This window comes from Schistocerca nitens, chromosome 4 (assembly GCF_023898315.1).
Source record: "Schistocerca nitens isolate TAMUIC-IGC-003100 chromosome 4, iqSchNite1.1, whole genome shotgun sequence".
NCBI classification, from domain to species: Eukaryota; Metazoa; Arthropoda; class Insecta; order Orthoptera; family Acrididae; genus Schistocerca; species Schistocerca nitens.
The window spans coordinates 15574412-15591152 of NC_064617.1; the positions used below are offsets into that span (position 1 = coordinate 15574412).

At 38.6% G+C, this 16741-nt stretch overlaps 1 protein-coding gene across 3 annotated transcripts in view; it reads right to left on the reverse strand.

The window, feature by feature from the left end:
* The window catches only part of LOC126253587 (activated CDC42 kinase 1), a 566545-nt gene that overhangs the window by 254428 nt on the left and 295376 nt on the right, over positions 1-16741 (reverse strand). For all 3 annotated transcript variants that reach the window (XM_049955017.1, XM_049955019.1, XM_049955018.1), the window contains exon 9: positions 7202-7341. In XM_049955017.1, coding sequence (XP_049810974.1) covers positions 7202-7341 — 140 coding nt within the window. The remainder of the gene's footprint in view (positions 1-7201; positions 7342-16741) is intronic.

Below are 16741 nucleotides of genomic sequence, written 5' to 3' on the forward strand. Positions count from 1 at the left end.
GTAGTAGTAGTAGTAGTAGATGTCACAAACTACTAGCCCTGTATAAAGCAAAAACATTGACAAATGGTTCCTTAATTTTTTATAATTTTTTGAAATTTGAAAATGTTTATTTTTTGTAAAGTTTGGGGTTAGTTATGTCTGGTGGGACTGATTATAAAAATTTGATTTTTGCACATTTTGTACGCCTATATGATACCAAAGTACTATAAAAATTTTAGCATTGATATTTGCCTGTGAACAAAGATATGAATTTTTGAAAATGGGGAAATAATTTACATTATACTGCAATTGGTCTTATGGTCGTTGCCTGATTCGTGAGTAATATTTCCAAGATGTAATCAATTATTATTGAAGTTAAGGTACTGAATTATATGCAGAAACTCGAAAAATTACTGTGTGGTGTCACCGACAGACACCACACTTGCTATGTGGTAGCCTTTAAATCGGCCGCGGTCCGTTAGTATACGTCGGACCCGCGTGTCGCCACTGTCAGAGATTGCAGACCGAGCGCCGCCACACAGCAGGTCTAGAGAGACTTCCTAGCACTCGCCCCAGTTGTACAGCCGACTTTGCTAGCAATGGTTCACTGACAAAATACGCTCTCATTTGCCGAGACGATAGTTAGCATAGCTTTCAGCTACGTCATTTGCTACGACCTAGCAAGGCGCCATGTTCAGTTACTATTGATATTGTAAATAATGTACAGACAAGAGCTACGTTCAACATTAATGAATTAAAGTTAAGTATTCCACCAGCTACATCCTTTTTTTTTCTAGTCTAAATTCCTTGTCCTGTTCCAGACCTCACGCCAGCCTGCGTGAGCTAAAACGCGTGCCTTTCGGCTTCCTCTATAATCCTGGGTTGGCTCTCCTGCCAATCCACAACATACTGAACTAAGAATCTGTATTATCTTGAAAAATTTGAAACAAATATTTTCAATTACCGGACTTTCGAGATGTGGTGCTTCCTAATCCTAGTAGCGACTATTAAGAACACATTTCTTCAGATAGCTTTAGTGGTATAGAATAAGACCTCACAGTTGCTGTGGTACATTCAAACAGCTTCCTTAATATGTTTTTCAGGGGTATCCAAACATCGTTACTAGTAGATTCTTTAATGATGTTCTCGGGTCAGCAGGCTGGTAAAAATGCACAAAAACGTCATTGTTTTCCAAACTTATTCTTTCAAGCTGTGTAAGCCACCAATGTCCATCACACACACATGCCAGTATGTCATTCAATGTTGAAGAAAGAGATGTAATTTTGCTGACACAATGATCTTTGTAAATTTTGGTTTCTGATGTTACATTGCATTGAACTCAGTTTTCTGCAACGCCAACAAATTTGTGGATTTGTTTTGTTCCTTTTATTGCTATACAGTTTTCACATCTGGTTTGGAGTGTTGTTTTGATATTAAGAACTACCTCTTCTTTCTTGATTAAAAAAATAGATCATGTCTTTAATATTATCCTTGCAATACACATACATGTCCCCTATTGTAAGAATCTGGTCTGTGGTCTTTCTTTGTAGGTTGGCTTTGCTCGTTCAGATTTTGTTGCACCTCCTACTCCATCATATGTATTTTTACCATGGCAAGGAGCAGAAAAGTGCCATTTGGCCTCCAACCTGAAATCTACTTTGTGGTTGCAAAGATTTGTAAAATTCTTTTTTGTTCTTGTGTTGACCTCTGCTTCCATCTGAGAAGTATATGAACTGCTCAATCCTGAGCAATTTTTCTTTTATGTAATTTGTTACATACCTTTTAAACACATGGACAACGAAAGTGTTGTGCTCCAAGTAGTCACTTAGAATGCAAATTGAAGAACTACAAACTATGCCTTTCTCATTCGTGAAGTACAGAACAAATGGATGCACTGTTGTATGGTCATTGACTCTGCGGTACCCTTATATTTCATCCTTGTGTTTCATCCTTTTTTGTTCTCAAAAACTTACTTTGGGTTTTAGAAACATAGTAGTGACTTTTTGAGATTTTCTAAGTTATCAATTAAAGATTCAAAGGAACCTTCCTGATATTTAACCACTGTTATCATTTCAGCCCTGTTGTTTGTGACCCACTGTTTGAAGGTAATATTGTCGGGCATTTCCTCCTCAAATTAATTAAAGAATTCAATGGCATTTATCATACAAACTCATAATGCAGTTACAATTGTTAGTGTCAAAGATCATTAAATGAAGTAATTCTCTGTAGCTAAAATCATTGAGTTTTGCATCCGCAATCGTCAGTTTGATATTTTGATGATATAAACATACAAATACAGATGGTGTTCCTGAGAAGCCAGCCAAAAAACACCACTTATGACAAAGGTCACAAAACTCCGACCTACCAATTTTGTGTTCAGGATGGCCATCTTTGAGAGGTACATAAAGTTCATTTAAATTTGACAGCAATAGTCATTCTGCATTATTACTTTAACTCCATTTATAACAACTCTTTTGCTACCTGAGCACATTCTACCATTTTCATCGTCTTCAAAACTGCTGGATCTTTTCTGTTGTTTCTTCACTTACACCTACTCCTTTCTTCTTTCATAAAACTGGTAGAATGCCTTGCTCTTTCACTAATTTTCAGGTTAGTCTAACCAAACAATCAGAAACTATGAACTTGTGAACTATTTTTTTTCTCTTGACAAACTTAAAATTTTAACTTTTTCCCCTCTATGTGTCACAGAACATTTGCTTTTTAATTTCTCAATTAAGTTCACATATTCAGTGTCAGATGATTCTGGAGGTAGGTTTTATTCTGTTTTAGAAATATTGTTGGTATCTGCATTATTAAAGCAAGATTCTCTGTGTTATTAAAGCAAGATTCTAAGTCTTTTCAAATTTTGTCTGAAATACACTGTACCTTGCTTGTCTTTTTTCGCTACTCAATTTACTTATTTTCAAAGCTGGTGATACCTGCAGATTACAACAAGCAAAATCCAATTTGCTAATAGCTTCCTCATTAGGAATATAAATGTCATTAACAAGGTTATATGATTCTGGTCCTGGATTCATGATAATTATTTTTGAGTAACAATTTGGGCACATGGAATTTCCAGAAATCACATTAACTTTCAGCCAGGAAGCTGTTTTACTTGCACTTAACAAGAAGAAATGTTCAAGTTTTACTTCGCTGAAACATTTAATACCTGCCTTTTTATGAACTTTGAGTGCATCAGAGTATTTTTTTTTTTCTCATAATACCCACAAATTGTTGATATAGAAGAACCTATTTGGAATATAAACAAAGTTTGTCTACCTTCATTAAAGTCATTAACATTTTTTTATGGCACACATCACTTCCTATATGTCCTACAGAGCACTGTTAATCCATTTTATTGCATTCCAGTTATTCTTTCAAATTTTTTTAATATTAAATTTTAAAATTATTTCAGTTAATTAAAAATTACACTCATGACAAAAGCACATAAAATATTCTACACTCTTAATGAAGTGTATACATTCACTTTAACAGAATTTTCTGAACAGACTGACTGCAACAATGCCACACCCAGCAGGACAGCAAATGTAGTGAAGGTACCACATGTACAGACTTGTCACTGACTACTGGGCTCCTGTGCAGACTTGTAAATCTGTCCACTGAGCTCCAGTACACAGTTGTCTCGAGGTCCAAATTCATGCACAAAACTGTAGCTTTTTCAACAACTGACAAATTTCACATGTTTATTATTTTACTTTTATCATTTTGAACCTGTAATAATGTGCTACATAATTGAGAATAAAACTGTTTTAGGTGAGAATTTTGCAAAGGCTGCTCATAATATCAGCCCCACTCAAGAACAGTTAAAGATCTTACACGGAAATAAAAGAGGCTGGCACTTAACACGATTGTATAAGAAATAGAGATTGATGTTTCACGAAGAAAGGGATTCGATACATTGCTGGGGGGGGGGGGGGGGGGGGAATTTTCCATCAATGCTTTTTTCACCATCTAAGATGAGCTGCTGCTCCTTCCTGACATCTTACTACTGCCTGGCACCCAGCTGCAGTATGTGACTGCTGAGAGCCTCCCTCTCCAACCCAGTAGGAAACGGTGTCCTAACAGTTACGCAGCCTAACAAAAGCAGTGCCAACTACTAATTGGCTACTTTTTACTGGTGTTGCCAGTAGCAGAGAAAACTGGCACTAATTGGAAGATATTCATTTGCCTCCTAGTCCCACCAATATTGCTCTGTGTATCACCTCTACTTTCCTATAAGTGAGAACACAAGTTAGGGTGCCAGAAATGTGGCAAGGATGCAGTGCCACCCTCCCTTCAGTACTCCTCTCCCGACAGAAGTCTGATTGCTGAAGCTCCGAGTCCTCCCATTCCAGAAAGGAGCCACTTGAAAGATAAAATTATCATTGCCAAACAGTGCAAAATGGTGTGCATTTCATGTACAGTTTAAACAATTATCATTATATGAAGCTAACTCATTCATTCTTTGTCCTGTCTTTTGAAAATGTTGAGATTTTAAAATTTAAAAATATTTCTTAGAATTTGCAAAAAATGTTCAAAAAATCATGATTCAATACTCTAACAGTAATAATTACATATGTAGATTCTATAGCTTTAATAATTAATCTTTGTCTCCTCTTCTTATCTACTGACCATTTGAAAATGGCTGGCTAATTAAATCTGCTCATGGCAGTATGAAACTTTCATGTCACTGTGTCATATAAAACAAGAACTAAAAAGACATTGATTCTATGAGCATTAAGCTATGGAGAAAAACTTATGATATGAGGGCCGTTCAGAAAGTAACCTCCGGTTGATTTCAAAAAATACATCAAGTTAAATAAAAATATTTTAATATATACATCTTACAACTACATCTTTGCACTATTTTTCTACATAGTCTCCATAGCGATTGAGGCACTTATCGTATCTCTTCACAAGCTTTGAAATTCCTTCTGCATAAAAATCACCCGCTTGTGCCTGGAGCCAGCCTGTGACCGCATCTTTGAGCTCTTCGTCGTCATCAAACCACTGTGACCCGAGCCATTTCTTCAAATGAAACAATAAAAAAGTTACGACGGGCTATACAGAACAAACGCCGTGGTATGCTGACTTCCGGTATCGTTTTTTTGCACGATAACGGCCGTCCTCACTCTGCTCGCAGAACAACGGCCCATCTTGAGTCCTTCAAGTGGGACTTTATCAACCATCCACCTTACAGCCCAGACCTGGCGCCAAGTGATTATCACCTCTTCATGCATTTGAAGAAATGGCTCGGGTCACAGCGGTTTGATGACGACGAAGAGCTCAAAGATGCGGTCACAGGCTGGCTCCAGGCACAAGCGGGTGATTTTTATGCAGAAGGAATTTCAAAGCTTGTGAAGAGATATGATAAGTGCCTCAATCGCTATGGAGACTATGTAGAAAAATAGTGCAAAGATGTAGTTGTAAGATGTATATATTAAAATATTTTTATTTAACTTGGTGTATTTTTTGAAATCAACCGGAGGTTACTTTCTGAACGGCCCTCGTATAATTTAAGGGGCATTTTTGGAATGCAATAGTTATTTTCTAAATAATCTGTAGCCTAAATTGTTACAATGGAAATAAGTGGGTATAAAATGTCCAGTATTTATGTGCTAAATATGTGACTGATCAAATTTCCTGGCAGATTAAAACTGTGTGCCAGATCGAGACTGAACTTGGGTCACGAGTTTGAGTCTCACTCCAGCACACAGTTTTAATCTGTCTGGGAGTTTCATATCAGTGCACAGCACACAGCAGAGCAAAAAACTCATTCATGATAACTGATATTTGATACACATACAATTGATTAAATGAAATAATTTGCCACAAAATAGAACATCGAGGTATAATTGTACGTTATGTGGAACAAACATCTGGAGAAAATACTATAGTTCAATTCCTTTATCCTGGCGGTTCGCGCATGCCCGCCCACCACGAGAGATTGCTGCGTTGCCTGTTGCACGCGCCAAGAGAAGCAGCGCCATAGTATAGTTCGCAAACTTTAGGGGGGAGCGCGCAGTTTATGAAGTAAAGCCACCACGGCCGCGTTAACCCTTTCGCTGCTACAGAGACGTGCTCCCCGCATTGCGCACTGTGCGCGATTTTGTCATCACTGCGCTGCTCGCCTGTGCAGACACACGGTGTTTCGACTGCTTTGACACACTTTCTCATTCGATTTCACAATAACTATTTGGCCCAAAAATTTGATTTTTACACATCTTCTTGACTGATACCTTCCCCCCTTAAATGACTTAATTTTGTTTCTATGTTCAATGCAGTTATTGTGCAGCATTAGATGTAGTAAACCATTGCGTGAAATTTTGAAGAGTTTGCAGAGGTAAAAGTCCATAGTGTATACTTTCCGTATGGTCGATTTTAGTTCCCACTAGAAATTTCAAAAAATTACATTCAAACGAATAAAATTCATGAAGTAAGACACTCCGATATATTTTTTAAATAAAGAAAATATTAAGCACTGAACAAGGTTTGAACTCAGAACCTTTCGCTTAGCAGCCAAACACTTTAACCATTACGCTAACGTAGCTCATCATTCAAGGGAACTCCCGCACGACTTTAAAACATCACGCAAAATACTGACAAACCCTATTGGTATGACTATGAATTACTCACGTTTTGTCGAAATACAATAGGAAATAAACAATTACCGCTGTTGTTTATTGCGAAAAAGCGGATAGTGAGAATGATACAAACACCTTTCCTTGCTACCACCTGAATTAGGAGGCTTATTGCTTGTTTGGTTTAATTAATTAATAGAATATGAAGCAATTGGTATAAAGAATGCTTTTTCCAAACTTTCTATACAAGAAAGTCTGCTATCAAGACATTGCTTTTGTTCAATTACTTCATTTATGACTGAACGTTTATAAAACTGAAGACACTTCTCCGAGCTCTGCACTGCAGTCAAGCTCTGGCAACGTCGTTCTCCTTTCATTGGGTGACTGTGTTTTGTGTTGTCGGATGCGCAGAATGAACCTAAACTCTGCCGCCGTCGTAAATGATGCGCACTTTAACATGATTGGTTAAAAGACAAGTTGTAATTTGTTAGTGTGGTAGGTACAGAAAATCCAGAAAATGATTTCTGCACAAAATAATTAGATTTCTATGAGCACCATACTCAATTTGTACCTACTGGTATGGAAGAGATATGTCTAATACAAATATAATCAAAATAAGAACTACGCAGTAATATTACCTGTGTGTATGAATGAGTTCTGCAAAGGCTTGCTAATATCATCAGGGTGTTTTTTACGCATAGGGTCCACAATGCAGCGTGGGAACATGCCAATTTGGAAAGTCCGCTGGTTTTGTCCTTTCCACCAATACAGCTCTGCACTGAAACATATATGTTGTACTTCCCCAATAATACAGCACTGTTAAGATAATTTAACAATAAACACATTCCCTCTCATTCTCTCTCTCTCTCTCTCTCTCTCTCTCTCTCTCTCTCTCTCTCTCTCTCTCTTTCTTTTTTCCTTCCCAAATACCATGGGTAACACAATGTTGGAAGTTATACGACAGGAAATTATAAACCAGAAGAAACCACCTATTCCAGTCCGGACACAAACATCACCCATCCCATCAAAGGCAGGGCTACCTGTGAAACGAATCATGTGATGTACAGGCTAAGCTGCAACTACTGTGCCGCAATTCTATGTGGACATGAGAACCAACAAGCTGTCTGTCTGCATGAATGGTCACTGACCAACTGTGGCCAAGAAACAACTGGACCACCCTTCTGCCAAGCACAAAGCCCAACATGACATTCTTCATTCCAACGACTGCTTCACAGCCTGTGCCGTATGGATCCTTCCCACCAAGACCAGCTATTCTCAATTGTGCAGGTGGGAACTCTCCCTGCAGTACTTCTTACATTCCCATAACCCTTCTGGCCTCAACCTTCATTAGTCATTATCCTCACTCATCTACCCTCTTTCCTGTTACCATACCACCACTACACAGCCCTCAATTCCACCAATGCACCCAGTATTTTTACTTCTCTCCTTGTCTGCTTCCCCCTCCCCCTTTCTATGTCTCCCCCACCGTCCATCTAACCCCCTGACTGTACCTAGCTGCCCTACCCTCTCTCCACCTCATCCCTGCACGCTCCCCAGCAGCACATCATCATCCCCCACCCCTACTGTGCTATCCCATCCCCCTCCCCAACCACCTCCTCCTTACCTCCACCCACTTGCCTCTCCCATCATGCATTGCTGCTGCTGCTGCTGCTGCTAATAGTATAGCCTCAGCTGCCAGAGACTGTGGTCGTGTGTGTGTGTGTGTGTGTGTGTGTGTGTGTGTGTGTGTTTCTTTGATCCATTATTGACACAGGCCTTGTTGGCTGAAAGCTTATTTTGTGACAGTATTTTTGTTGTGCCTATCTGCGACTCAGCATATCCACTATATGGTGAATAGCAACTGTTCTTTTCATAATATTGTTACATTCCATTCTGGATTTTCCATTGTTTGACACTGTTTAAAGAAGTTTTTAACTACAACTATTGCAACACAGAAGTGTGTGTATGTTTGTCTTCATGTGTGTTTATTTTATAGAAGTAAAGCTTAATGTATACTCTTTTGAACTATTACATGTGACAACCCATCACTCCAACTCACAATTTTGTATCTTGTTTGCATTCTAGAATATCAGTTATCACAGCATTGTTGCTAGCTTGAGGTAGTGTTTTACTGGGTAGAGTGGTTCCTCTGATTTTATCATCTCCGCATTTATCTTGCCAGTTTATATCAGGCGCTGATCAGTATCAGCAAGTGGGGGGAAACTGTTAAAGAAAATATGAAAGTACGTGTCAAGAGCAACTATGTTATGGCCAGAGTAATGTGGAACAAAGAAATTCCATTAAATTTTAGATTACACATCAAATCAACAAATTTAAAGTTTGCTTTTTTAACTAAACCTAAGGAATACAATAACAACAACTTACATTGGAACAGCCGCACAAAAAATGTTGTGAGGAAGGTGACCCAAAGACAGCAATTTATTGGCATATTGCCCAGAACAGGCCTGTTCAGTTGGTGGTTAGGTGAGTATCAGCACTTCATCTGGCCCGCTGCATGAGACATGAGCACTCTTAGTAAAAAGGGGCAGACACTCATCACTATGTAGTGCATGGGAAGTGAAATCTGTGCAGTGTCTTCTGAGGAATGACCATGTTTTAGGTTTGCCGTAGCCTTAGAGGCTACAGCTTAAACACAGGAGGGGAGGGGGGGGGGGGGGGCAAAGTCGAATTTTGAACAAGATTATAATGTACTAGACCAAATTGAGATTAGCTTCCAGGATTTCAGAACTACAGCATGAAAAAGTTACACAATAAGGTTCATAACAAAATTAGTGTCATTTGTCATGTGTTATGTCAGAGTGGGACAGTAGACAAATAGCCAGAAAGTCATGTAATTCTTCCAAACCTTTGAGTGTTAATTGCTGAGTAAACATACAGACATACTTTACATGTACACAAAAAGATCAAAATGAAAATAAAATGGTGTAAATTAACAATAAAGTTTTAAAACCATGGATGAGTCTTCGTATTTAAAGAATGTGAAGATTACAGATAGTGTGTAATAAGAATAATACATAGAAAAGTAAAATCAGCCTGCAAAGTGTACAGTAAATTATAGTATTTTCAAAATAAAATGTACGATGTGTGCAAAATGGAAACCTTGCAATGAGTGCACATCTCCACTTTCAATTTACAATAGTCAATATTAATGTGAGTACCATACAAAAGCATAGGATCGTCCAGCTAGTGGTGGGAATTACTATGAGAGACAGAAGACCAGAGAAATGTAGCAGGCAACAGACTCGTGTGGAATCCATAATTTATGGCTGTAATGAAGACTTGGGACATGCAGTCAAGTTAAGAGTGGTAGGTGAGACAAGGGGGACGTCGCTGCACTCGAAGAGATAAGCGAACATGCATACCATACTATACCATACCATGCCATACCATAGTATAGTATAATGTAATGGCACATAGAACAGCAGACAATGTAAGAAAACACACAAGGACAGTGCACCTTAAGACTGAAAGACATGATAAAATCTGGAGCAGGCCTTTATCCAACAGTGGATCCCAAGTGCTGGATGACAATGCAGCTGAACATGTTTCTGTTTTATTGGATGTACCATACCATGTTTTAAAGACATTCCCACCTTCAATATTGTATAACTACGGCTTGTAACAGTACTACCCTTCATCCGATGGGATTTGCCTCTCATTAAGAACAAATTCTTGCTTTACTCACTTCTACTTAGGTTATTTTCAATTATTATTATTAGTTTAAAGACTACTGTCTACAAATTCTCTTCAGTTTCACAACATTTGTCAACAATTCTTCATCACTTACACAATTACAGTACAGATGGTAATGACTACAAGGTTAACTTTAATGCTATCATAAATGAAAGTACAGTTACAAGAGCATGGTTGTCAACAAAAACTGATGCCCCACACAAAAAGCACACTTACTGAGCACACACAAAAGTACAGATGGAGCCGAGTTGCCTGCCTCGACATAGAGGGAGCTACTTTTACACAGACAGAATTTTGTAATAAATTCCAAAATTCCATGAAGGTAAGGTCTAGAATCTACGAGGGTAATCTCAAAAGTAAGGTCTCCTATTTTTTTTGTAAGTAGATAGACCTGTTTATTTCTACAATGGTTTACATCAGTTTACAGTTTGAACACTTAGCTATTTTTCTACATAATCACCATTTCTGTCAATGCATTTTTGTAGACGCTGTGGCATTTTTTGTATGCCCATGTCATACCAGCTCACTGAGATGCTGTTCGTAATGAATTTCAGTCTCACCAGCTACAAACACTCTTACAAAAATTTCTGACATCCACGCACGACTCACCATACACTTCCGTCAATTGGCGATGGATTTCAATCGGCGCAGTGCCCTTTGCATTCAAAAACCGAATAACTGCGTGCAATTCGCACTTGGCGGTAACATCCAATGGCAGCTCCAGTTTCAACGGCTGGCAAGGCACGACTGAGCACCTCAGTGCGGCACGCGCCTGTTTACACACAGTGCATGAAGCATTCTTCGTAACAGTGTGACCAACTGCCACACAAACAGAGTTCTGTACTTATATATATATATATATATATATATATCAGAGGGAAACATTCCACGTGGAAAAAATATATCTAAAAAGAAAGATGATGAGACTTACCAAACAAAAGCGCTGGCAGGTCGATAGACACACAAACAAACACAAATATACACACAAAATTCAAGCTTTCGCAACAAACTGTTGCCTCATCAGGAAAGAGGGAAGGAGAGGGAAAGACGAAAGGATGTGGGTTTTAAGGGAGAGGGTAAGGAGTCATTCCAATCCCGGGAGCGGAAAGACTTACCTTAGGGGGAAAAAAGGACAGGTATACACTCGCACACACACACATATCCATCCACACATACAGACACAAGCAGACATATTTAAAGACCACTTTAAATATGTCTGCTTGTGTCTGTATGTGTGGATGGATATGTGTGTGTGTGCGAGTGTATACCTGTCCTTTTTTCCCCCTAAGGTAAGTCTTTCCGCTCCCGGGATTGGAATGACTCCTTACCCTCTCCCTTAAAACCCACATCCTTTCGTCTTTCCCTCTCCTTCCCTCTTTCCTGATGAGGCAACAGTTTGTTGCGAAAGCTTGAATTTTGTGTGTATATTTGTGTTTGTTTGTGTGTCTATCGACCTGCCAGCGCTTTAGTTTGGTAAGTCTCATCATCTTTCTTTTTATATATATATATATATATATATATATATATATATATATATATATATATATATATATATATATATAAAAACAGGAGACCTTACTTTTGGGATTACCCTCGATCCAGATAATACAAATTTTAAATGCTACATAATTGCAGTTGAGATGATTGATCCGGTCACCTAACAACTACATCCATTACATCTATAATTGCAGTTGTGATGATTGAGCCAGTCACCTAACAACTACATTCATTACATCTGGTCAGACAACTCGCAGTACGTGAGCAGCACTGCTCTCCTTCTTCACAAAATGGCAACCAGCTGGTTTCGAGTCAAGTAATGCTTTCTGGTCCCGGAACCAGTCAGTAGTCCTACGGAGGACAGCAGTAGTGCATCCTTACACTCTGGTTCCACTATCAAGCCCTCAAAGTTTCTCTGATATTCGAAGAAATTTAATAATTGAGAGACAATGTGACCTTCATATTCCATGTAATGGACATCCCAACCTTCAATCTTCAAGCCAAGGATTACGATACAGCTTCATTTGAACAACACATACAATTTCACTGTGCTTTTGTTTCCTCAGCTTCACAGGTAACGTCCAACAAGTGACATACGATTCAGTACAGGCCACAGAAGCACTTTAATCATTTCTCTGATTGGCTGACCTTCCACACAAATCTAATAGTGTGCACTATATCAAGCTGTTTATTGCTTACATGTCAGTGTTTGGTGATACAATGTGCACACTCCTTATCCTGGGCATCTGAAAGTGCGTATGCATGCCAGCTGTAATGCTTCTTCAGCTTGGGTTACTATCTGGTGCAATGAGCCTGAGCACTGTCATATTTAAACAAACAGTATCCATTGTCACTTCAGCCTCCCAATTGCTGATCAGGAATAATAGCAATACACATATATGACTCTCTTTGCTATGTTGTAGGCAAATGTCACAAAAGGCAGTATTGTACCCCAGACACTCAATTTAATATCAGTGTACATCAAGAGCATATCTGCCAACAGTTTATTAAATTGTCCTGAGAGACCATTTGTCTACATCCATGCGCAAAGTAGTTTCATACAATAGCTATGCCATGAGCACATAATTATTCTTTGTAGTACTCTCTCTGGTGGTTGATAGAAAAAAAGCTTCCGAGATTGTCTTCATGCCGATTAGCCTGAGCATTGTTTGAAGAATTGTAATCTGAATATTGAGCTTTATGACAAAAGGTAACTGAGACGAACTGTACGATTAAAAGGGAAATATATATATATATATATATATATATATATATATATTATTGCTCCTTCATACAAAAGGTGTGTATTTGACATTTGAGAATTAATGATATTCATCGGTATATTGCGTAGTTGTTAATCAGAAGGGAACTTCCGAAAGACCGGATACGAACCTGCATTTAATAATCCAAGAGCTCCATTACTTCTTTGGAAGGTTAAACTTCATCAAAGCCAAATATCCGCTTGATCTGAGGTTTCCCAACTGATTATACAACACTCCCAAAATTAAGAGGCATTTTATTTGTACAGATTGGCAGACTGCCACAAAGCACGAGCCTGCAGAGAAGAAGAATCATCGCCTGATTTCATTCTAACAAGTAAAATTTCTGAATCATTTGAGTGAATGAGCTATGACTGTGTTTCATATTATGAATGACTGATTGCTCGAACGAATTGAGAACTATATAACTACATTGGTAGGAGGAAAAATTACAGTGGCGCCAGTGTGACAGGACTCTCTTGGATTGTTATATAATATATGTATTTTTTGTTTCATGAAAACCAACGAGAACGAGAGGTAACGAACCTGAAGTGAGATACGGTGCCCATAGTAAAAGATTGCTGATACCAAGAAACGATTTCAACTATTGGACAACACCAAGACTACAGAACAAGGCCAGAGAAATCTAATTTTTTTATCCTGTAGTTAAAATAGTTTGAAATCAATTTAGAAAGAACTTTATCCAGATAGTAGTTAGATTGTAGAACTGTATATTGTGTGATTTTCGTATCTGGACATTGAACTTTATACCATCTGTGAAGTAATTTGAAAGTTAAGTGTGTCTACGACAGTAAATTTGAAACTGTATTTAGTAACTAGAACCTGATATTGACAGTTATTTAATGGTATTGACTAGAGCGGCATTTTAAATGTCATTGAATCAGCAACGAGACGTGCAACAGCCTTCAGCTGTTTGCACAGAAGCAGAGGCCACGGATAGCAATTCTGAGACTGTTGTGGCTAGCGGTAGCAATATAAATAAACCCGCTGGTTCAGAAAACATTCATACAACAGCTGATCAGAGTATTGTTGACACATTAGTTGTTATTACGCAACAGTTGCATCTATTAGCCGAAGGCAAAGCGGAGGTAAAACGAGACTTATCCGTTATACAAAATGAACTCCAAAATCAATTAGCCGAAAATCAAACAGAATTACAAAATCAATTAAGAGCAACCTTTACCGAATTAGATCAGAGATTAAATACCCAGACACAGGAAATAAAAGAACAGAATCTTATTGCTCAAATTGAGCAGGTACGCCAACAATGCCAAGAAAACAATAGTAAATTAAAAGCGGAACTAACCGAATATGTATCCATCAAAATTGACACGAAACAGAAACAAGTAGAACTGTTTCCTCAAGTAATACAAGCTCAAGAGGACATACAGTGTTCCGTAGCTATGATACCAGAAATTATAGAATCCCAAGATAATCTAAAGAAGCAATTTGACGAAGTGAAGGAAAAACAGACGACAGTGGAACATAGAATGAATGTACTTGCGGGAAAGTTTTCAGAAATGACATTAGAGCGGCAAAATTTTCCTTCGGAAACCATAGAAGAAACTGTGAAAGTAGCTTTACAGTCAATTTCAGAGAGTTCCGAGGAGAATTTTTTAAACAAAGGGTTAAAGGAAGTTCGTGAACAACTTGGCGAAGAATTCTCGCGTTGGAAAGAAACTATAGATACATCACTAAATCTCTCGCAGGAGGATTTAGAAACAGCGAGAAGTAGGAAACAAAATTCTCAATCTGTGCGTGACATTCCGTCCACGTCAAGATCCGATGTAGACAGAACTGGAACGTCACAAGTTAGATTCGATATAACGGATAGCCACAGTGAAAAGTATGAACAGGATGATTTTTGGAATCGTAGTAACGTTAAGGAAAAGATGATTATGTGGTGTCACCGCCAGACACCACACTTACTAGGTGGTAGCTTAAATCGGCCGCGGTCCATTAGTACATGTCGGACCCGCGTGTCGCCACTGTCAGGATCGCAGACCGAGCGCCACCACAAGGCAGGTCTCGAGAGACTGACTAGCACTCGCCCCAGTTGTACGGACGACATTGCTAGCGACTACACGTACGAAGCCTTTCTCTCATTTGCCGAGAGACAGATAGAATAGCCTTCAGCTAAGTCCATGGCTACGACCTAGCAAGGCGCCATTAACCATATCTGGAGAGAGTCTCACTTGTATTATCAAGAGATATGTACCACAAGGAAATTAAAGTTAAGTAAACCTAAGCTCCGTTCTTTTCTTTATAGCATTCATAAGTATCCTGTTTCAGACCTCACGCAAGACGGCGTGAGTTGACGCGTGCCCTTTCGGCTACCTCCCTTGTGTCTAGACTGTCTTGTCTAGACACAGCAGATTAAACAGAGACAATTTCAAATCTTTAGCCCTGACAAAAAGAATGTTCATCCTGTAGTCTTTATTCGAAGTTTCAGAGGTCTAATTCCACGATCTTGGACAGAATGGCAAAAGATTAGTTTTGTATCTGGATATATACAAGGATCAGGAGCACTGTGGGCATCCGAACAAACATCTTCTTGGAAATGTTATAAAGAATTTGAGCAGGCTTTTCTAGCAAAATATTGGTCTGCTGGAATACAAGAAAGACTTAGGCAGGAAGTATTATATCCTGAGCCTTTCTCATTTTCTAGAGGATCTCGAAAGAGATATTTTGAGAAATACATTAATAAATCTTTGTATTGGGATGTACTGATTCCTTTGCCAGATATACTTAGGATACTCAAGTCCAGACTACCCACCAGTATAAGGAATCAGCTGTTATATATAAATGATAATGATATAGACTCATTTATGACTACACTTGATCATATTGATATAATTGAGGAGGACAATAAAAGGGCAAGAGAAATGTCATATCAAAGAAGAGTAATAGAAGCGAATCCGAGCTGCAACTCGAATGGGAATGGCAGTAATGGGAGCAGTAACAATAATCATAACCAACTACACTCTCCGAGGAGACTTAGAAATGGACAAAATGCAAACAATAATTATCACCATAATGGAAACTTTAGTAATGGTGCAGCGAGGGGCTATTTTAGGAACAATAGGAATTTTAATTGATATAATCCAATGTATGGCAACACAGGACAGTTCTACCAACACTAGCAGAACAACAACAATAATCACACGAATCAAGCAAGACAATATAGACCGAATTCACCACAACAACCAATAATCACTGAAGTAGCTGAAGAGACAAATACCAATCGGACCAACAACCAGTCAAACTAAACATGACCACATCGTGCCCCGGAGGAGCGGTCAGGGGATGTGTTAGGGGCGAAACAGTAAAATTACAATTGCTAAGATATAATGATGGTGAGCTGTTGACTGAAGAGTTAACAAAGGATTTAATAAAGTGTCATAATGACAGATCGAGTGTTCCGGTATCGGAAGTATTTGTTGAAATAGAGGAAGTTACAACAAATGTGATATTAGACACCGCCGCTTCCACCAATGTCATCTCAGGCGCTCTTTTTAGGAGAATTATTAGGAAGAAGGAGGTACCAATTTTGCTGGTACAGAACTGCAAAATCATCAGAGCTGTTGGAGCATGCTCTCCCAATGTCAAAATACAAACACAATTAGAGATGAAAATGGGAAATGTAGCGATAAAATGCGCGTTCCTTGTAGTGGAGAAGTTATTAGT